This window comes from Stegodyphus dumicola, chromosome 8 (assembly GCF_044657685.1).
Source record: "Stegodyphus dumicola isolate Sdum_Otavi_A_Nest chromosome 8, ASM4465768v1".
Lineage (NCBI taxonomy): Eukaryota > Metazoa > Arthropoda > Arachnida > Araneae > Eresidae > Stegodyphus > Stegodyphus dumicola.
In genome coordinates, this window is record NC_140775.1 from 48,423,436 (window position 1) to 48,448,157 (window position 24,722).

The 24,722-nt window shown below is 34.2% G+C and overlaps 1 protein-coding gene across 1 annotated transcript in view; it reads left to right on the top strand.

Moving 5' to 3' along the window:
* LOC118199477 (uncharacterized) overlaps positions 1–24,722 on the top strand; it is a 204,371-nt gene that overhangs the window by 88,876 nt on the left and 90,773 nt on the right. Inside the window, exon 3 of the mRNA XM_085821824.1 lies at positions 13,081–13,518. Coding sequence (XP_085677950.1) covers positions 13,081–13,518 — 438 coding nt within the window. The remainder of the gene's footprint in view (positions 1–13,080; positions 13,519–24,722) is intronic.

Genomic DNA, 24,722 nt, shown 5'->3' on the forward strand with positions numbered 1-24,722 from the left:
CTGAGCTCGAATTAACACTCGAACGCCAAGTTTTCGGTTTTTATCTGTTTTGTGCACTCTCTATGAGTTTTTCACTAAACAGCTTGAGCAACCTTTGGTCTTGTTAATTCGCTCTCCCAACACTATTGTAAGTTTCAGGTAGGAATTCTAATAATCCTCTTTTCTGCCTCTCAGAGTAGAGTGCAACCCTATGTTCTATGATAATTATTGCTCATCTGGATGAGTACTATCAACCCTCTTAATTTGTAAAAACAATTTAAAATCATCCTGTACAAATAGAATGACATCCAGAAATTAGCTGCTGCCATTTATCAGTAGATATTCTGTCTAATAACAATAAATAATTTACAATCGTGCTTACATTCGACCATCGTGACTTTTCAAGTGTCCTCAGTTGAACCAAATCTTAACATACATTAAAACAACAAAATATAATTATAATATAATAAGTAGGAGAAAAATAAAACGAAATATAATTTTTAAAAATTCTATATTCTATTCAGCTATCAATAGCTGTTTACAGGGGCTTTTGACCCAACATTATTAATCAAGCTCTTAAAAAATTCTCATCTCAACATACTAAAAGGCACACTCTTGTTTTAGGAGATTATAAAAATTCTGTTGTCATTCCCTTCTTTCCATCAATTAGCTATAAAGTTGCAAACATTTTGCAGAAATTTAACTTTCGGGTCGTTTATTCTCCCATCAATAAAATTCCGAGTTCCATAACTCAAGGACCCCATTCCGGATATGAATTCCTGGGATATTTATAGGATTCCTTGCAAGTGTGGTTTAATTTACATTGGCCAAACTAAGAGAGCCTTAAAATTTCGCGTCAAGGAACATGAGGCATATGTTAGAAAAAAAGAAACACAGAAGTCTTCTGTAGCCCAACATTGTTGGTCAGAAAATCACATTTTAAATTTTTCTGCTGCCAAAATTATTCAAAAAAAAAAAAAAAAAAATCTTACATTGGAGAACTGGATTTTCTAGATGCATTCCACATTCAAAAAAATCTTTCTGTTCTAGTTAACGATCCTAATTCCAATCCATCTTTGCCTTCGGCCTTTAAAGAAATTATGTTTTAGTTCTGGTTTCATCAACAGATGGCACCACTGGCTTATTTTCTGTCTTATCTGATCATTGTATCCTATCTCGTTCATTTGCGCTTTTGCAGCTGACGATGGTGGTTCGGTAAAACCACCGAAACTAGTCCTGTGAAAATTTGAAAATATAACGCTGATTTTTATTGTTTGACTTCTGAATTCTATAAGGTCCTACACAAAGTCTCTATAACACTTTTATCACCAAAGTTTCGCCATTTTTAATGTCTAATAAATAGACGATACCTTCGGAAGGATTCTCTGTCATAATTAATCCATTATCGAAAAAATCTGCTTGAGAACTGACAAGACTGGTCGTATTTTTCTCTAATACGTTTCCCTCAAGAGCTTTAACGCAGCGATTTATTTTTTCATCAGTTTGGAGGTTACTAAATAGCTCATCTTCCCAATATTCGAAGAGAAATCATTTTCCAATTCTGACACAAGCGATATGAGGGAGATCAAGCCATGTCCGTCCGGTTATTAGATTAACTGGCTATGCATTATCAGGAAGAAGGTATATATTTATGCCTTGGCCTTGTACATTATAAACTTCAATATCGGCTTTAATCATTCCTACAGAGGTCACTGCAGGCTCCCTTTGATTTCCAAAACCATATAATTCATTCACAGCAGGTTCGGTTTTCACTTAAAATTTCTGAACAAATGAAGTCCTCAAGAGACAACTGGATAGGAACTCCCCGTATTAATTAAAGATTTTACTTTATCAGAATTATTAAGTTTTGCTTTCTTCAAATATGAATTGCTCTCTTCTAAATTTTCGCCAACTTGCTTAACAGAATAATTTTTATCATTTGAATGATTGTTTTCAGCTTTAGTAATATAATTTTAAGCTTTAGTAGAGTTATGTTTTAGTTTTATTACATTTCCCGCATATTTCTATTGGTTTTGGCAGCGGACAGTCCTTTGAAATGTGTCCAAAATTATTACAACTGAAGCATTTTGGTTCACATTTGTCATTAAGTGTGATACAGTAGAGTTTTTTTCTTTTCTTCGATTGTAGCAACTGGACCATCTTTAAAAAAGTTTCGTTTGTCGTAAGGCCCTTCTTTACGCGGTTTTTTATTGTTGAAAGTTGACTTCAAGATATCATAATCATCTAGTTTTTCGACTAAATCAGTTGGTGAAATCAACTTAGACCAGACGTCAATAAAATGTTCTTTTACTTCTGGAGACACTTTACGTTTTGTCTGATCCGCTATAATAAGATCGCTCAATTTCTCAAAAGTATCTACTTTTGAGATTAACTGAACAATGTCATACGGCGATAAGCCAAGCAAATGAGTAACCCATGTATTTTCTGGGTTTGGTATTTCAACTTGTTTGGCCAAACGCTCAAACATAATTAAATATAAACTTATATCATTTTCATGAGTTTCGCATCAAACGATGAAGCTCTAACTTTGGATTCATGTTCGTATTACTAACATTTTGATTGGTGACAGAATTTATAGAACTACTTTCTGCTTCAATACTTAAATTTTCCAGTTCAAATTTCATTTCATACTTACTTTCGTTTTCGTTCCTCGTATTCTTCTTTTCGCCTACATTCTTCTTCTTGATGTTTTCGTTCTTCAGTTTCTTCCTGACGTTTCGGTTCTTCAATTTCTTCTTGACGTTTCCGTTCTTCAGTTTCCTCCCTTTTGTTTCTTTCATTTATTATAGTGTTTAACCATTCTTTAGCACATTCTTCATTGTACTCTTTGCTAGCCAAATTTATCTTTCTCAAATCACTGATTTTATGACCCTATAAGGTATATCTCCCGCCTTCTTAGTATGTATTCGTGGTGTAGTGGTCGGCGCGTATTCGAGAGGTCTGGGGTTCGAGTCCCTGCGAGGGCATCGTCAATTTTTATCCCTCGCTTCCAAATACTCTAATGTCTGTATAGTGGCGCCCGAACTAAAATAGGTGGTGGACGATGATTCCTTACCACCGGGGTTTCGCGACTGGTCTCCTAATCCCCAGTCGCCCTTTACAGGGGGAGTATATAAGGTATTTCTCCCGCCTTCTTAGCATGCCTTCTTGGTGTAACATGCTCGACACGTATTCGAGAGGTCCGTGGTTTGAGTCCCGGCACTCTCTACAACTCTCATTTACATCTTCTCCCAATTTTTCAGCTAATATTCTTTAATGGCATTTCTTGGTCTTACTTAAAAGAGACATTTTTGTACTTATCAAAATGCAAATATATGTAATATTGTGGCAGTCGGGCACATGAGTGAAGCTTGGCAATCTAGTCACATCAGAATTCTGGCCATTGTTGTGGCTGAGTGTAAGGCGTTATCCAATGACGACACAAAAGGATTTAAATTTATGGCTCCATATATTTATTCAATTCAAAAGGCAGATCATCATTCTTTCTTAAATAAGATTAACTTTAAATTCGCTGCGTCATAGTATTCGAAAGGGAGGCAGATGAGAGCAACAGCATAGGTCTTAACAACAGTAGAGGGAGAAAGCGGTTTCTGATGCAAAATGGGGTGAATTCTTCATTTATAGAAGCAGTTACGTAATATGCTCGAATGCTCTCGAAAGTACTGGTCTAGAGGGAAGATCCTGAAATTGCATAAAGTTAATTAGAAGTTGCTTGTTCGCATAGAGTAAAGCCATCGAATTTTTTATATTTGACATCTCTCCCCCCCCCTCAAAACGAGAGGCCGGGGAAGCAACGCATTAGTACATTAGTGAAGCAAGAAGTATAAGGAAAGACATGAAGAAAAACATCCAGGGAATAGCTTACGGGCTTTAACTATGCCCTATCATAATTCATGATCTTCCTCATATAATTATAAAATGCTTAATTATGTACTTTTTACACTAGAACCTATGATTAATAAATAAACATATAATTTATAAATAAACATCCAATTTAGATTTATAAAATAATAATATGTATAATAATACTAAATAAAAAATTATAATCATAAACGTCCAAGTTTCTTCAAAATGTCCATTGAACGTTTTGTTTTAAAGTCCTCTCACAATGAAATGTTTATGAAAATTTCTTGTTGTTACGAAGTCCACAAAATAAAAATGAGTCCACAAATAGCATGCACTTTTCACTGAAAATGGGCAATCCTACTCCCTCCCTCTTTCTCTGCCTATGCTTGGTTGATGAAAGACGTCTCTTGCTTGACTGCTTTTGTTAAGAATGTAATGCGTCATCATTAAAATTGTGGGGTGCACAATGGCCCCCATTGTGAAGTGCAACAAGTAATAAAGATATATCTGAATTATCGAGTGATTTTTGTGATTCTTCAAAAGTTCCCGACTGCCAAACTAAATTTTATCATCACATATATATATGCTATTATTATTAACTTCAAATTAGATAACTTAGAAGAACACAGTTATTGGTATTTTGTAAGTTTGTTTGACGTTCTGAATATATTTCGAAATTTAAATTAAAAAAATTAAACTCGCTTGCCAAAATAATAAAACAAATAACACAATTCAAATTTATAATAATTGTATACATCAATTAATGCATATACCTTGAAATTCAAATTCTTTACATCTTATTTACATGTAGCTAATCATTGTATTTATTGTATTGTGTAGCTTTAGGCTTAGGTTTCTGAATCATCCCGCTTTTGATTTCTGTTAGCTTCTTCTGTATTTGAATAAAATACTGATAAAGCGTTTTCCAAAGGTAAACAAACATTTATTAAAAGATAAATCGTACTCGTAATATAATAAACTACATGTAACGTATTCTTATACTTACTTATTATAACAGACGTACGTATCAATATGCATTTCCAATCGTAGATCGGCCTACCAATGTCCGAGCGGTAAAGACGCTGAACACTGGTAGTTCGATTCGAGGTTCGAATCCCGCGAACGGGCTGGCTGCATGGGCGTTTTTGTGGTTTTCCCCATGTGTAACGTGTATACGAGCCAGTTTCCCTTGAAAAGTACTCCACGAAAGGCATCCCTCCCTTTAGGCAGATAGCCCTCGTGTGCTTTGCCATAACTGAATAATCCAATCCAATCATAGATCATCTGAATATATACAAGTAGAAAAACATACAGAAATAAGCTGTTACTATTTCTCAGGGGATATTCTGTCTAATAACAATAAATATTTTATAATCGTGCTTACGCAGGTGTGACCATCCCTTGTGGCGATGTAACTAAGGTAACATTCAAATTTAATCTAAAATTTGGGCTAGTAGTCAAACACTACACAATTAAATTTAAATCGAAATTGGCTCGAAACTCTAGCCAATTTTACAATTTAAATATCGGTAGCAAATAACGCGAAGCCGAATAATTGCAAACTTAACGGAGATAACAGAACTAAAGTAGCCTGATCTTGAGAGGCAGAAGGACGCTATGTCTTACATTCCCAAAAATTTACATTTCTTGTAAGAAAACGGAAAGAAATATTTGTAGTAAAAAAATGAAATTATATCTAACTGGTTAAAACAGAAAAATACTAACCTTATAAGATGATAAGGTACGCTAAAGATAAGCTCAAGCTCCAGATTAACGAATCCTATAGAGCTACTCCTGATAATGACTTAGCCTGATGCCGTCCTACTACAGGCGAGCAGTAGAATGGTCAAAACTGCCCTGGTTGCATTACACCAGCGACCGTCTACGTCAAGGTTTGGTTTGGTTTGTCTTATATGATTATAGCAAAGCACACCAGAGCTATTTGCGTAAGGCGAGGGATGCCTTAATGTAGGACTTTCTAAGCGAAACTGGCTCGTATGCACATTACACATGAGGAAAATCATCGTCTACGTCAAGAGAAATTACGTTTATACTTCTTTATGTCTCAGGTGCAGCTTTCCAGAGGTCATTCCCTCGCACATCCTCTTGTGCATAGATTGTCTTAAAGACCAAATTTACTCCAGGAAGAATTTAGTCTGGATCATCTCAGATCTCACGAGCTCATGATCTTGATCTAATATTACTGTTAGGCTACTAAGATAAGTCATTACAACAAATTTTGCACAAATTTTGAACTTTTACCTGCATTCCCTATTTTTAAAACAATTTAACACAATTAATATGTTAAAATTCTTAAACAGAGAATGGCAGACTCTTTTTAGTACCTCGTTTGTCGTACCAGTTTCTAGGGTTATGAAGTTTGAATTTTGATGCTTTAAAGGTATGTTTTTCTTATTGTTTCCAGTACTCTCTACTTGAGGAAAATCAATAATTTCCTAAATAAAAGAAGACTACAGAAACAAGAAAAGGCGGACACATATAAATGAATATCGTTGTAAGTAAAATAAGAATGAAAATAGATGGCAATACCAAGAAAAACCTATAATGTCGGCCTGCTAAAAAATTAAAAAATATTGGTTTCAAATTCAAGCACAGCCTTGCAGAGTAGACAGGATTAATTAAATTTCCCAAAGCATTCAGAATAAATATAAGCGACATTTACCAAATATTCCAATTTAGAAAGTTTAGACCTATGACTTTCTTGAGCAATTTACGCCTGCACTATTTTTACTTTAAATCGAATTTATAATATTCGTTAGGGAACCGATTCGATAAAAAATTATTTATCAATTTTTAATCTCTCGCCATTTTTACTAAGAGGTTAATTGTTATTGTTACGCCTAGAAAGAAAGTTGCAAGGCTTTTCTGAATATATATGTATTAAAAAAGCCAATCAAAAAATGAAGTACATGAAGTCATCTCCCAGCAGCAGACGAGAATAGTTGATTAATAAATAATAGATTTTCCAGTACCACACAGAGAATAGTAGGTTCGTTTACCTTTCTTGCAGAATAAGAATTAGTTCTCGCCAAATTCTAATAGTCGCTGTAATGATGATTTGAATCACGTTCATATTTTACCTTCAAGATGCCATATATTATTATTTGTGCATTTTTTTTATTATTTTCATCATTATCTTCGTAATGCAATCAAATTACGACAGAAAAAACCCTTTATTTTCTCTCTATATACAAGAACTTCCGTACTTCGGAATACACTGACCCGCTACTTGGGGTCTAACGTAAAAGTATAAAAATAAAACTAAACTCTAATTTAACTTTAGAATAATACACGTGGAAGATTGGCCTTATAATCACAGGAAGCGTATGTAGTACAGAGACTGTGAACACTACAATACGTTTGAATTTATCAAGAGGATTAAAACCTCTGGCCTGGAAAGCAAACAGCAACTGCGTAACTTCTAAGGTAAGCGGCCTGCTGCTTGACTCACTGCTTCCCCTCTCTCGCTTGGCAAAAGGCCACAACTTAAATACTTGGCGTTCGCCAGACAAACTTTGTATAAAAACCTTAACGCTTATAATTCTGGCCGGAAGTAGAAAATAAGAAGTGATAGTAAAGATTTAAAATAAAAATAAACGTTAGTAAAACTTAAGATCCTTACATACTTCCCGCCAGAGTTAATTAGTTTGAAACTGAGGTCTAAAACGACCTTGTTGAAAACTTTTAGCTCTAGAATCTAACGCGAGGCCAATCTTTTACAAACATACTTCGCTAGAAACTAGAAATTTAAAAGAAAGAAATTTGTTACAATAGCAGCTCCCAGGATACAAAAATTTTTTTCATCTGTACTGCATCTAAACAGGAGCTTTTATTCGAATTTGGTTCCTTCCAGAGATCTGGAAAGAAAACTAGTTTAATGAAATGTTACACAATGAAATGGCAAGTAACATGTATAATTATACTTCTCTTAACATTCGTATTTCATTCATGACTATTTTAATTATCTCTCCCCGTGCTCTCTGACATGTGTTGTAAAAGAACACCAAACACGAATGTGTTTCTGTCTACGTGTGCCACACTTCCTCCTACAATCAAAACACTAACGTGTTAAAATTCAACATAACGAGACCTCTTAACACACCCTAATTTCAACTCTAAACCCTGAGGTACTATTCTAAAAGTGCTAACTCTAAAGTGTAGCGTCAGAGAGCCTAACTACATCATTCAACCTTTAACACATATTCACCATGATTTAGTCTTTACAGTCACACGAATAACAAATTTTTAACATTACTTTCACTTTTACCATATCACAGTATTTCTTAACATTTAAAATAACAGTTCACATGTATATAAGAACATATCAACATGCCGTTAATTTTACACATTTCAAAACATACATTAGTAGTACATTGTTAACTTCTATTCTTTTCAAAGCAAGTGCCAATTCTTTCTACATTGAAATAATACTACATTTCAAAAAGTCTTTCAGACTAAAACTTCTTTCTTGCTAGAATGTTTTAAATAAAATTTATACAATAACTTTTTACAATATTTAAGTCTTTACACAACGCTATTATACATCAACTTTAGTTTTACGGGCGAGTAATTGAAAAACATAATACCAAAATCGGTAACAACTCATTTCTCGCCCTTTTGGCGATAAAGGTAGACCTCGCATGAGGTAAAACTTCTTGAAATCTGCCACTTGCAGTAAGAATGAAAGATTAACTTAAGTTTGCAAAGTAACATAAAATTTTACTTATCTTTGTGATACTCGGACATCCTTTTCTGGGCCCAGTCCTTAAAGGTATTGCAGACAGTTGTTTGATTTATCCTCCTTCTTGTACGGGCTCGCCCTTCAGTGCCTTCCTCAGGAAGCTTCCTTTTTTCACCAGTTCGGTCGCCCTTGAATACCTTCTTTTTCTCCTCTGCTTGTGGTCTTGGCCGTTTGATGGCAGCTGGTCTTGGCGGACCCGGAAAACTTCTTTCGTGTTCTTGCTTGGACCTCGTTGCTGGCCGTTCAAATTTTCCTTGTACTTTTTCCTCCGCCGCTGATGGCCCTTCCGCAGTTCAGCGACTTTTGCTGCGGAGAGTTCTGTCGGATGAGTAGATCTTCCGTTTTAGAGCCGAGTTATAGTTGCCGTCATTTCTTCTGGTTCTCTTCACATACGTCGTCCTTCTCCCTTCTTCATTCTGGGGGTGTTCGTGAACTCTCTTTTCTGGACGGTGGAACGGCTTCTTTTCTTGTTACCTTCAATTTTTCCGCGGGGCAATTTTCTTTTCACTTGCTTCTGTCTCTTACTGGTCTGCCCTTGTACTTGTCGTTTTTCCACCTCTGGAGCTTGTACCTGCGGCGTCTGCCGTGCCGGATCCTGCAAAAGATCTGAAAAGATTTGCATTTTATTACGATCGAAGTAGGGCTTGATTTGATCAATGTTTGCGGAACAGGTTTCACCATTTCTGGCTTTTAACACTACTACAGCGCGAGTTATTTTTTCTATAACATATGGTCCTTCAAATCGTGGAAAAAATTTGGCAGTTTTATCTTCTGGTGCTGAAGAAAGTGAATGCTTAATTTTTAAAACTTCATCCCCTACTTTATAAGTTACTCCCCGTCGTTTCAAATCATAATAGAGCTTCTGTGTTCTTTGTGCTACTTCCGTATTCTTTTTTGCTTCTTTTATTAGTTTTTCTATATCACCCATTTTAAATTCTGGGGCTCTTTGTTGCACATAAAATAATTTATCTAACGGTGTTATAATCTTTCTGCCTAGAAATAACTCAGCAGGAGTTTTGCCCGTTGTATCATGTTTTGCGGTCCTAAGGGCGAAAGCAAATTCATTGACATAGTTATCCCAGCTTTTATGAAAATTTTTAACATAACTACGGATAATTTTCACTATATTTCTATTGACCCCTTCCGCTATATTTGATTGCGGCCGATACGGGACCATTTTTAAATGACGTATGCCCAGCTTTTGGCACATGTCTTCAAATATATTACTTACAAATTGAGGACCATTATCCGATATAACTTTTAGGGGCGCCCCGTATTTTAAAATATATTTATTTAAAATAGAATCAGTAACTAATTTCGCGGAGGCTCGTTTTAAGGGAACAATTTCGGTCCATTTACTAAAATGATCAACCATAACAAGGAGATAGCGACTTTTATTTAACTGACTTTTTGGGAAAGGGCCCAATAAATCGATGCCAATTATTTCATTTGGAAATTCGGATTTAATACTATTTCGAAACCCGGCCGGGCGGAAATTAATATAATTAACTGCTTGACATGTTGGGCAGGACTGGACATACGCCCTTGTTAACTTTTACAGTTCAGGAAAGTAGACTGCCTCGCGTACGCGTTGGGTAGTTTTTCGAATACCAGCATGAGAAGCTAAAGGGCTGTCATGGAGCTCCTGCAGGATATTTAATCTAAGACTAGCTGGGATAACAGGTCGAAATTCGTTGTTGGAATTCGTAGTTTTTGTATAGAATAATATACCATCTATTAGTTCGTAATGGGCCGCCCTATTTCTTATCGCCACAATATCTTGGTGGCTAAAATTTTCAGGATCCTTCAAATACTCATAAATACTTCCAAACTCAGGATCCTTACCCAGTTCGGTTATTACAGTTTCTCGGGAATTTATTGCTGTAAGCATTGCCACCTTTACGGTATTACCGTGTTCGTCTATTTTAATTCTTGACAGGGCATCTGCTACGATATTTTCCTTTCCGGGGGTATGCTTGGTTAACAGATTATATTCTTGCAGCTTGAGCGCCCATCTTATTAACCTTGGGGATAAATTTTTCCCTGAGTACAATCTAGTTACCGCCGCATGATCAGAGTATACTGTTATCGGCACCTTTCCAAAATAGACTCGGAACTTTTGCACTGCTAACAGAACTGCAAGTGCCTATCTCTCGGTCGCGGAATAGTTTCTTTGTGTTTGATTTAAAGTTCGGCTAAAAAATGCCACGGGCTGCTGATTTTGCGAAAGTACCGGTCCTACCGCATAATCCGAAGCATCCGCTGAAATTTCTAAATTCTCATTCTTTTCAGGAAATTTCAACACAGGGGCTTGCGTTAATGCTTGTTTTAATTTTTCGAAAGCACTATTGGCTTCGGCCGTGCACGAGAATCTTGCCTTTTTCCTTTTTCATTTTAACAATGGCTCCGCGATAGCCGCAAAATCTTTTATAAAGGACCTATAATATGAACAAAGTCCTAGAAAAGAAGAGAGCTTCTTTGCCGTGTTTGGAGTCGGATACTTTTGTACAGCGATTATTTTTGATTCATCTGTCTCGATCCCTTTTTGAGATATTTTGTAACCTAAATATTTTAATTCAGGGGCTGCAAATTTGCACTTTTCGACATTAACTTTTAGTCCGGCCTCATTTAATAAAGAAAACACCTGTCTTAAATCCTGTACATGTTTGTCGAGATTATCACTAGTAATAATGATATCGTCTAAATAGATAAATGTGGACTTTCCAAGAACAGGTCTTAACACAATGTCCATGCATCGCTGAAATGTTGCTGGGGCCCCTGAAAGGCCAAACGGCATACGCAAAAATGCGTAAGTGCCAGACTTGGTTATAAAAGCAGTCTTAGGCACGTCCTCAGGCCTACCCTTATTTGAAAATAACCAGTCGTTAAGTCTAAAGTCGTCATAAATTTGGTTGATTTTATGTTCCTTAAAATTTCTTCTATGATCGGTAACGGATATACCGGATATTTAGTTATGGAGTTTAATTTACGGTAATCAATAGCGAATCTCCACCTTTTTGGATGCTCCAAAGGATAGTCATTATTTTTCTTACATAAAACCACCGGGCTAGCATAACTACTTGAGATGGGCGTTATGATCTTTTTACGTAGCATATCGGTAATATGCCATTCTATAATTTTTTCCTTATTCTTATCATACCGGTATGGTTTTTGACGAACTGGCATTGCATCTCCGGTGTCAATACTATGGTTAGTAACCTGAGTAAATCCTGGAATATCACTAAATAACGAAGCAAATTCACTTACCACTTGTCGGATTCTTCCTTGCTCGTCATTAGAGAGGTGGTCAAGATTTACCATCGGCGGTTCAGCCTTTTCAGTACGAACTGGTTTCATTGTCAGCTTAAGGGACGCTTCATTAAAATCCAGTGTTACTTGTGCGTCTGAAAGAAAATCTATCCCTAAGATTAAATGTGCTTGCAGATTCTTTACTATAAAAAACATCACCTTTATTTGTTCGTCCTTGATACGGACATATAGCGGTACTTTACCTATACACTTACATAGTTCTCCTTGCGCCGCTAACACTGTCGTATTATCCGAATTATATATGCGGTATTTCCGAAAATATTTCCTAAAAAACTCTTCTGCCCCACAGGAACACTGCGCGCCTGTATTTAGGAGTGCGGTGGCTGGGATATTATTCACCAAGACTTCAATCTTCGGAAGAGTCAGATTTTTCACCATTACTGTATTTAATTTGTAGGAAGAGGGGTTTTCTTGGTCTTCGGATTTCCCCACCCTCCCGTCAGCAGAAATCCGTTTTAGTTTAAATTATTTTTCCTTTCCGTGCTTTCCTTCTTTTTCCACTGGCCTTAAGACTTTTATGCAAAGTTCGCCAGACAAACTTTGCATAAAAACCTTAACGCTTATAATTCTGGCCGGAAGTAGAAAATAAGAAGTGATAGTAAAGATTTAAAATAAAAATAAACGTTAGTAAAACTTAAGATCCTTACAACCCAAAATTTCTATCTAGGAGACACATGTAAATGACAGTTAGTAATTGAACATAATCCAACGTATTTTCTTCTCTCTCGAAATATATTTTTCAAACACACAACCATGGGACAGTGCACCCTCTAAGCAATCCGGTTTGGTGTTTTTTAAGCCTCTACTGCTGGTTTTCCTAACTTACAGTAAAATTAGATGCTCAGTCTCTGTTTCGGAAGAGAATACAAACAAGGATAGCTTTGAGTACCGATCTTCAGAACTCAAGAGGTCTTCCTTTTCTCAAATCTTCATATGTCCCGCAAAAGAGAAATTACGTAGTTACATTTGACATGTACGATATGCTTGTACTTCTGTCTTTAATATTAACAGAATAACAGTAACATTTCTGAATCTTTATTTTCAAACTTTGCATGATTACTTATGAACAATGAAACTAAATGAAAATATTAATATATTCTTTACAATTTCAGAGTCACTTAATTCATATTTTTTCTCTTTAGAACAGTATCATAAATGTGGAGCCATATATTTCCAAAAATATCCATAAAACTCAGTCACGCCTTAAGAATGGTTTTGAAATGCTCAGTCCCCATGATGATCATCAGATCACGTCCAATAATGACCTGAAAGGAGTATTTGGAGATTTCCATTCTCTGACAGAGGTACCTTCATCTGTAGATTCTCAGTGGCATTCCGAATCAGAGGCACCATTCATGGGCCCATCATCTGTGATACCCGGAGAGAAGAAGAACATGGACAATGAAGAATTTTTTGAACCACAATGGGGGGAACCAGAAGAAGTGGGAATGTTTGGAAGGTTTGTAGATCTTGTTGGCGGTTCTCTTCATCAAACCAGAGTACCAAAAGATTCGGCTGAGAACTGGCCTGAGTTACCATTTGTGATGGAACCTTCATTCCCAACTCAAGGAAATTTACAGGTAATAGTTTATGTTGACTTAATTGAACCAAAGTTAAAAACCAAAGCTGTTTTTATATCCGATCAACTAAGCAATTAGTTCAGTTGTCGAATTCGTACTAAAAATAAATTTAAATCTAATAATGTAATTTAATCTACAGTACATTACGAAACACTTTAGTTCCTTTAACGCGTTCATGAGAGTAAATATCTGATAACGCAATCGCGGTTTTTAAACATCTCGCTTTTCAACAACTTGCTGTTTCTGTTTTTCTTTATTCATAGCAAGAGCCTAGAACTAGACCCCATAGAAAGTTAACGCCACTGGAAAATTACTGTACAGTTCCGTATCCATTTAGGAAACTGCATAATTTTAAAAATCTGATAGCTTTATAGTATCAGAGTGTCTTACTTAAATTATAAATGTAAAATTAATCCATCAATTAGAAGATATCATTTTAGTATAAGATTAAATATTCCTTTTATTGTTACTATTTTACATTTCGTCCAAAATCACTTCATTTTTTATTCTTAAGAAAAACTCATTCGTCCTCCTTTTTTAAATCGCATAAGTGTAAACGTTACAAAATACCATCTACTTAATTATTAAAAAGTCTGGTTAAAATGTGTTTTGATTTCGAAAATGATCGTATAAGATATCTGAGTAGATAATAAAATTAAGATGAATTTATAACTAGAAACGAGCTAGCATAATCTGAAAATGTGTACTTTTTAAAATATATCTAGTAACAAAGCATGAAACTTTGATACGTTTTGCATTTTTCCCCTTTTTTACTTCCTTGTACGAAATAAAAAGAAAGTATTGTAATCGCGAAAAGTTTCAGGCAGCATATTTCAACGAAAATATCCATTTTCACCGCTATCGAATGCAATTTAACGATGTTTTTGCGTGATATCTGTACTTAAGGACAGAATAAAAGACTCTTTTGCTCCAAAAAAAAAATTATAAAACTGCTTTAAAATGAATTCTGAAGAGAATTTTTCGTGGCGTCTGTACGAACGTATGTACGTACGTACGTACTTATCCCGCATAACTCAAACACGAGTAGCCTCAGAACCTGAAATTTTGTATATAGGACTGCTATAACATGTAGATGTGCACCTCGTATTTTGGTTGCGATCGGCCGCACCAAACGTATATAAATATATTTATATATATATCCACTCTGTTACCCGGCTCAATGATCTGTCTCTGTACTCTTATATGTTTGTAAATTGTACATTTTTTGCTTTAAAATTATTGAATTATGTTGTTCTTATCTTCCGGTTAAGGTTTTTATGCCTTTAGTAAATCTGTATGCAATATTTTTCGAATTATCGACAATTTTAAAGTTGTTTAAGTGCCTCTAAGCCTAATAATTTTTTTGATGGCGGCCATTGCTTGTTTACATTTGAAACAGCAGAATAGTGGATTTGTTGCCAATCTAAAGAAACTTAGCTTCGCAACAACAAAAATAACGCCTTCATTTATTATTGCGAATTAAATCATGCTTAATCCTTTCCGGAATTTTTTCGAGGAATATGTTTAAAATTTACTTGTAATTTTTAATACAGATATTTTGAGTTTTTATGTATTTTTGCCTTGTCGCGAAGTAAGACCTGAATTAATTGAAAGAGAAATACTCAATCGTCTGTGAAAAACTGTTCTTTTTTGTTTTGTTTGCTTAATTTCTTTTATACATCGTTCTAGCTTTTTTATAGTATTTGAATAGAACATGTGGCAACGATTAGATAATTCTTTAAATGATATAAATTTTGTGCATTCTGAGTTATAATATAACTACGGACCGCGGCACAGGAGCTTCTGTCGCTAGTAATCTCTGAGTTCTAGCACAGCATGTGCACAAGTACTTCCATATTATTGGATACAACTTACTCGATTCCTCAAGCATTTAAAAGTATAATATATTGATAAAGGCCGTTAATGGTCGATTGCCTCTTACTAAATGATAAGACATAGACATAGAGATAGTTCCAATATGAACGAAATATAATACTGCTAAGTGAACCTAGCGCCAGAGTGTCGCTATGGTAAACAAATAGAGTGAATTTTAAAGAATGCATTTATTCTATTGTTGTTTATGCGCTGTCGGCGAAGTAGATATAATTGAATCCAATAAGTTTATTTGAAATGCAAGAAAAAATGCGTATAATTTAATATTCCGTACAAGGAAGTCATGTAGTGTACAAATCAGATTTTTTTTTTTTTTCTATCGGAACTGGCAGTATGATAGATCACAATAATGATAAATGTAGTAGCAGTGTAACATAACATTACGCAATTCTAAATTCAAAAGACTATAGATATCTTTTTGGCTTAACAAATATATTATGCAACATTTTTAGAAATAATATTTATTTATAAAAGTCAGAATTACCTAATTATTCCAGAAAAGATCAATCGCATCAGTTTTACTTGACATGCGATTTATAAAGGTGGCAGGCATATTTTTGCAAATACGTTTTGAAAAAAGGTATTTTTTTTTTTCTATTTCGTATTTAGTAATAAATTATCTACTAAATATGCTATACGAACATAAAGATCTTATTTACAAATTGATTAAGTTAAACAACTAATTAGAATGAAGGCTTTCAATTTTTATTTGTAGACATCAACTTGGGGAAATAATATTAAAGTCTTCCTCAGTGTGTTTAATCTGCTTGAAGCTTTTGAGATTAAAGGAGCTCCTATATTAAGACTACTGTATAACTCGGCTAGTGATACGCTAACGCCAGATAACGAACTTCTCAGCAATGAACGAGGCAGGTAACAGAACAACAGTTAACGTCGCTACCAAAGCTCTCTATTTAACATTCAAGAATTCTGTACTTATATAGGCGTATCTCATTTATATCCTGGTGAAAGTTAATGGAAAGTAGAATTTATAGTAAAATTCATATCATAAAGTAATCGATTAGTTAAACTAAATACTTTACACAATGAGCATCGACCGTGTTACTCCATGAGTTGAAGTAGCGGGAATCTCGCACAGAAGTTTCTTCTAGTGACCACAGAAAACGGCAAGAAAGCTTATAACTGCTGCAACCAACATGGACCTTCGGAAGAAGTGAGAAGAGATCCATGCCACAGACAAGAAGAGGTCTGTTAATCAAGCTGAGAAAGATCAGCTTTAGAAAACTTCTTGAAATGTGAATCGTTTAAAAAACCAAAAGCAGATATTCAAGGAGGCGAAGAACAAAACAGACTTCCGGTTATGTTACTTTTTCAACAGGTAATGGTCATTGAAATAAACTAATACAAAGTCAATCTAAAACTCAATGCTGATATTTTCGTTTAATTATTCTAACTAATGTTTGTTCCCTCAACTTTACTTCAGGCAGTAACTGATTACATTCCTGTGTGATCCCATCGTACACAATAGTTGTAATCCACCTGGAAGGCTGGTAGTTCGGTCCGAGGTTCGAATCCTGCGAACGGGCTGGCTGCATGGGCGTTTTCGTGGTTTTCCCCATGTGTAGCGTGTATACGAGCCAGTTTCCCTTAGAAAGTCCTCCACGAAGACATCCCTCCCCTTAGCAGATAGCCCTCTTGTGCTTTGCCGTAATTAAATAAACCAAACCACCTGGAAGATTTGCTATTCCTTATAGGGTACTACTTTTATTCAGTCCTTGAATGGCGTGTATAACTGCTAAGCGTTAATTTTTAAGCGACAGTTTCCCAAGTAGCTCACCCTATCGCAGCTAAACTCTCTATTTTTGTCTATTTCCATGTCACATAAAATAATGTTGTCAGCACTTTGGGAAGCATAAACTTTTATATTTTAGGTTTTTACAATCTTTTGAATGGACATTATTAATAACAGGGAAATTTTTGTTTCACTAAAACAAAAAACAACATTTTATATAAGAGTTTCCAAAACAAAGAAATTTCAAAAATTCAGCTGTCGTAAAACCCCTCTTAACCAAAATGCAAACATGTGGTTATTGGGTAAAAACTCAAAACTGCGAGAAACACAGATGGTGAGCTCTAAAAGAAGTTTTTATCGTATTTTATTTAAGTTCTCTATTATTTTATACTGGAAATATTTTGTTGTACTATTACAGATGTGAAAAAAAAAAGAGTTCTCTTTTTCAGATTACCTTAATGTTTTATTGAAAAAAATAATAAATAAGCCTGGAGCGTTTATTTTAAGGTTCTACAAATGATTAACCATGAACTAACCACTATCATATTTACTTTTGTTGATAATCATATGACTTCGTTGATATCACATGACTTTTGTTGGTAGTAAATAGTATTTCAGAAAGACGCTTACGCAAATATAAACTCACAGAAGAACTTTAAATGTAAGTGCAACTCAAGCTGTAAATGAGGTGGTGTATTTAATGATGGCAAAGCACACTAGGGCTCTCTGCCTAAGGGGAGGGATGCCTTTCGTGGAGGACTTTCTAAGGGAAACTGGCTCGTATACACGTTACACATGGGGAAAACCACGAAAACGCCCATGCAGCCAGCCCGTTCGCGGGATTCGAACCTCGGACCGAACTACCAGTGTTCAGCGTCTTTACCGCTCGGCCGCTGGTGGGCTCAGCTGTAAATGAGAGTTCAACTCAAGAAATTTTGTGAAGCACTTTCTTCCCTAGTAATTATTACAACCGAATCAACTTGTAAATCTAGCAAGTTTATTTTGGACAAGGATGTGGTGGTTTTGGAAGTTCTCGTCAAATTCTGTGCCATTTTAGATGTAAGAGATTCCCGTCTATATTTGATTAAGATCTAAGTCTATTGTTTTATGATTAATAGCTTTTGATATTTGTACATCTTCTAAGTACATCATCTAAATTTGGTTGTTAAAAATCTGCTGTTGAAAAGTACCAATCTTTTTAAGTTTTAATTTCCCTTTTTAGTTATGAGTAATTAGTAGTAGTAGATTAGAAATTTGTGGTTTGCGTAAGTCTTATTTTAGTTAAAATCATACCTCGCTGAATTCTGAGGGAATTTATTAAACATTAAGTAAATGGACATTTGAGAAAGATTTAAAGTTAAAATCTGATGTGCTTGTCATCAAACAGTAGCGTAAAATAAACAGAACCTTCTTTCACTGAAAAGAAAAAAAAATCAGAGATAAAAAAAAAATCTGAAATGTTTCAGATTTTAAATTACGTCCAAAGGGGCGTTTTTTAACATTTGTGTATTACCTTTCTTTATTAAATATCATGTTTCTCGCACTTAAACCATAAGATCCAGTGCAACAGCAATATCGCAAAATAGTTTTAAAACGAGCATATCTTTAGAATTTCCGATACAGAGACTCACGCGCTGGAGGTAAAAATGTTTTTTTCTGCACAACGTTGCCATTGCTCGCTTTGAAATCCTTGAGTTTGTTAATCAAAAATTCGTCAAAGTTTTAAAAAATAGGAAATCGATCATAAAACAAATTTCAAATTTCAAATTTGGTCTTCCACATGCTCATATTCGTTGGAGGATTACGTTATTCAAAATTCGATGACTCTATGTACCGTTGTTTTATCACAATACGAGAAATATACATACATTTATGCAGATTTTTCATTATTTAATTTCTTCAAATATAATGCAGGACTCTAACATTTTGTGGCTACAGTTTGAAAAGTGAACCGACATTTATGAGTCCGACGCAAAATGCCAAAACGAAACTAATAGTCCTTCGGGATTCAAATCCCTTTGGACTAAAAATTTACAGACTCCATGGTTATTGCTACAGAAACTACTTCCACTGTAGAAATACGACCTTATAAAGTATTTCTCCCACTTCCCTACCGTGCCTTCGTGGTGTAACGGTAGCATGCTGGGCCGGTATTCCAGAAGTCCGTGGTTCGATTCCCGGCGAAGGCGGTTACATATTTTTCATCATTTCTGCTTCCAATTGACCTAATGACTCTACAAGTGGCGCCCGAACTAAAAGGGTTGTGGATGATGACTCTTCGCACCCAGGATTTGGCGATTAGGTCCCCTAAATCCCTAGTCGCCCTTTAAAAAGGGGAGTATATAAGATGTTTCTCCCCCTTCCTTAGCGTGCCTTCGTGGTGTAACGGTAGTACGCTGGGCCGGTATTCCAGAGGTCCGTGGTTCGATTCCCGGCGAAAGCGGTTTCATATTTTTCATCTTTTCTGCTTCCAATTGACCTAATGACTCTAGAACCTTTTACTGCAAAAAGTATAAGTCTCATTTAATCCACAATGAAGAGAATTTTCTTCTAGTGGAAATTTCTAAAACATCGAGTTGAACATTTTGTAACAAACAGTCAAGAAATCTTAACATGTAAACATTTTATTCCTTCTAAGCTGGAGTATATTCTCTGAGGCAATTTTTTAAAATGAAAAGGTGGCGAATTTTAAAAACTTCAAAGGTATGGGCTGTTAATGTTAATTTTCTATCTTATTACCTTTCTAAAAAAGTAAAAGTCATTTGTGTTTAATTTAATATTATGAACACATATTTTCATTAAAATCTAAAATTTCAAAAAGACCCCGGCGTAAAAGCAAAAAATAAAATAAGTCAGAAGAAAAATAATTAAAATTAAATTAAAGTTTTTTGTCTGCCACTTATTTAATTTCCACTTTTCTTAATTAAACCCCATTTTTTTTTCGGAAAACAAAACGGTTTCATTTTAAAATTCAGTTTAATTACAACTTCTGTGAAAATCAAACGTGTAAGCATTTTGTTTAACTCTGCCCTAAATTTGCGTTCTTTTTTACTTGTCCTAAATTTGTATTCTTTTCTTTCTTTTTTTTTTTTTTTTTTTTTTTTTTTTTTTTTTTTTTTTACTACACTTTCTGCAGCAATCAACAGAATGCATTATAACATTAAGCATTATTAAACTTTCTATCTTTGATTTTTTAAATATCGGAATTTGCTACTTCTCACTGAAAAACTTAAAAAATGTAAATAACTCTATTCCTGTAAAATAAATGCGTAATACATGGAAATGAATTAATCTTTTTGTGATAGTATAAATGCTCATAACATTATGTACAGTAAAGAAAGTATGTAAAATATTTCTAAATTACTGAAGTTGCTGTACTAAAGAAGAATATATTGCTATATTTTTTTTAAAAAAAATCAAAGCTTTTAATAGAATATTCTTTATTAAATTCTTCAGGAAGGGGTCTTCTTTATTAAAAGTACTTATATTGAACTAAAACAGAATGAATAAAATTTGCTTAAAAAATTACGGAAAATTTAATTTCTGCCCTAAAGTTTTTCAAAATTGCCCAAACTAGTAGTGCTTCAATTGAAAGTAAATTTTTTAAAAAATAACCTAATAAATAAATTAATTAAAAATAATGCTTTCCATCTTTGACACTTAACGCTGCAAATTATACAAAACACTAATAGAATAACAGGCATATTTTTATAACATGAATAATCTGCAAGTTCTGGAATATATTTCAGAGAATAACTGTGCTCGTTTCCTTAATAAACGCCATATTAATTCGAATCTTATGCCGTCCAAATGGTGAGGTGTTTAGTGACTGTGAGTGTCGTATCGAAGGACCCGGGCTCGAACCCCGGAGAAGGCGTGGATGCAAATTGTCTGTCCCTTCACAGGGGGTAACGATGACTTCCTATTAGGTACCCGTATAATAAAATGACACCCGCTTCTGGCCTTAGTTAGTAACCAAAGTCTAAAACAGCCAGGTTTCGGCATAATTTTTTTTTTCAAAAAAATTGTTCAGGTAAGGTAAATCTCTGCACATATGAAGTGTTTTACTTTAAAGTCCGATCTTGTTATGGAGTACCTTATTTCCTCTGTTTTTTTCTCTAAAAAGTAGCAGACACTCAGTCACAGTATGAGCAAACTACGGTTACTTCACACTATTAAATACATATATATTTAATTCAGTTTTCTGGAAATGTGACATTAGGCTGCTTATATTGTCATCCTTCCACATGTATTATATGTTAAAAATAGAAGTGTTAAAGTAAAATTAATTTCTATGAATGAAATTTCTTTCCGACTCCAGTAAAACTCTCAACCTCTGCTATAATTGATGCCATTATCTCTTAAGCAATCCCACCTTCTAAATCCAGATAGTCTAAAAATAGTAATTTGAAACACCTTTTCTTAAAATAACATCAATGAATTTTAATGCCTGCAGATTAAACAGATGAACTGTTTCCTCACACCTCAGACTCCCTGAGGGTGGGGTCTTCTCAAATTAGATTTGATGGCAAATCTAAGTGGTCATAAAAGGCGATTATTTTTACGTGGTGTTTAATGTTGCGTTAATTCAGCTCAGTAATTTGACGCCTTTTGAATGCCATAAGCTTATGTTTCACTTGCAAAAGATGGAACAGCAAGCAAGAAGATGTAGACGTCATCAAATCAAATAACTAGTAACTATAAAGATAAGTTTATTATGGGCATTAATGTGACGGATGACTCGACTGTAAAAATATATTTAATGTTCCCAGCATTTAACGTATGAATTGCAGTGACACTGTATAACAAATCCGAACCTAATAAAAGATGCAAGACTACTAAATATAAGTAACTTCTGTTAGATGGGTGTTGTTAAGTTTCGATGTATTTTTGCTGCTTCAAACTTGATCCCGTGGGCCCTTCAAAAATTGAAGTAGGAAATTGTGCCTGAAGGATGTTATTCTTGTGTTTTCTTATATACAACAGTTATAAATAGAAAATCGCGACGTGCCTCTTGACCGTATTATTGGAAAAGAGGTAAATGATAATTTGTTTCAGTACTTGAAAGAGGCAGGTTTTTATTATTTAATTTGATTTTATTATATGTTGTTAAGTTAATATTTTAATGCTATGTATTTTATCATATAACATATTTTACATTTTACCTTTAGCCCTGTTTAGGATTTGATACTATACGATTTTTATGTATTTTTTATGTACGGATGTCTCATCCGTCATTTAAATTAAATAACTGTGGTTTTATCATAAATTTTTAACTATTTTTAGTTTGTGCTTGTGGTGTATTTGCGTTCGGTGCTAATAACCTATAAGGTTTTGCACCACGTAATCTACTATCACATCACATGACAATCCATTGTAATACAAGGCGTTAACTAATGAGTAAGCTTTTAAGGCTGTAGTTTGGAAAGTTTAAATAGAAGCTTCTTCTCCAGCTACAGAAATGAACTGAGGTCAAGAAACCTGTGGCTACACGAGAAGACAAAAAAGTTCAAGATTATAACTAGGAAACAAAGCAACTTGCGCCATCTATTTACTGCAACATGAAAGAAAAGTAGCTAGGAACTAATTTCTTGAAAAGCTGACAATGAAGAAGGATTAGAATTGCAGTCATTAATCAGAACAAAATGGTTTTTATCGTTCTGAAATGCCTCCAGAAAATCTAATTCACCAACGGAAGATATTTCTTGAATGATTTTGGCTGCATAGAAACTGAAAATTTGGTTATTTGAGCAAGAAAAATGGGCAGTAGAGGATTTACGAGATTTATTTTTTCTTATATTCTGATCTTATCTATTCTATCGGAATTAGAGTAGTATTATAAATTAAATTTTTTATTTTAGTCATATTGACACTCGACTCTAATTTAGAGTTACATAAGCGTTTCTTTGCATTACAATTTTTGGTTTGCAAAGTACTCATATTCATAAGCCTAAGAAGTATGTTTAACTTTTAAATACTTTTAAATTTCTGAATGTTTTGTTTAATTTTTGATTTTTATTATTATTATTGATTGATTGATTGATTTATCATTTATTTTGGACCTTTTTTTATAAATTTGATCATGTTTAATTTCCTTTCACTAAAGGTCTCTCGATCTTTCAGTTCTTTGTCTTTTTTCCATTTTCTACTAAATGTGCTAGTTATAACTTAAACTTTAGGAAGGAACTTAATCATTTAATGTATTTTTTCTACAAAGTTATACGCTTTTATTATAATGCCAAAATTATCTGTATATCTAAGAAATCATTTAGCATCACTGCTCATCAACATTATAATCAAAATCTGTAACCCACCAGTTAATCAATAAGATATCTGAATACTGGCAATCCAATCCGTGTTTGGTTATTATCGAATGAATGGGCTAACTGCATGGGTTTCATGATTTTCCGCATACGTAATATGGATAAGAGCCAATTTGCCGAACCCTTGAAGACATCTTTCCTAAAATCTAACCTATAGTGATTTGCAAGCGAAGTAAAAATGGAGCAGACGTAAAATGAACCGACTTAAGCCAGTTCAGTTTACGTCTGCTTCATGTGCCATCATTTAATAATATACATTACCAACAGTGTATTTCAAAACATCGATAATACTTGATAACGTAATCGACAAGATAGAAGATTTATTAAATGATTATTGAATACATTTATAAACAAAATTTTATAAATATCTCTTTATTTATTCATACTTTTGTATTACTAAAACTCGATTTAAATAATAAGCTCTATCAAGTCTATAACTTTTCTTAATATTTATAGAAATCCATTGTTAATTAAAACAGCCACAAGAAAAAAAAAGAATATTGAAAACTATAAAATCAACCTTTTAGAAATTTTTTAACAATAAACTTCGAAATATAACAAACTCTATCCGGCATTTGATTGACAAAATTTTTAGTGATCCGAGCTTCATGCTTTATGTACCTAATCATAAATGATTAATATGTACATCTGTATATACTAGAACGCCCGGCGGTCATACGAAATGGCCGCTGTTCTAGATATTATAAATTGTAATTAAAATGATTTGTGCAAAGGTGCCTGCTAATTTAAACTGAATTACCCAGGGCAGGCGGCGAGGACGCCCCTTTGCTTACTGCCCCACGGGGTACTCCCTTCTACTTGCTTAATTGCTTAAAATAAATAAAAAGATAAAAGCCCCCATTGATAAAAGCCCACATAGATATAAGCGCACGCTGATAAAAGCCCACACTGACAAAAACCCACACCGATATATATGCTACGTTAAAATTAATATTTTTTTTTTCTTTTTTCTTCAGCTTCACAAAGCAGATTCATGAATAAAGATAAAATAAAAAATAAATTAAATTAATAACAAATAATTGAACAATAAATTTAAGTAGCGGAACACATTTCATTTTGGGCTCCGGCTGAATTAAAATTCTATATGTATATAGAACAAGGAGTCAATCTAAATAATATAATTAAAAACATATACATATATGTGTAACTTTTTTTAATATTTACGCGACAAATGAAAGTGCCCTCGTATAAGTCCGACAAAGGGTATTGGATTG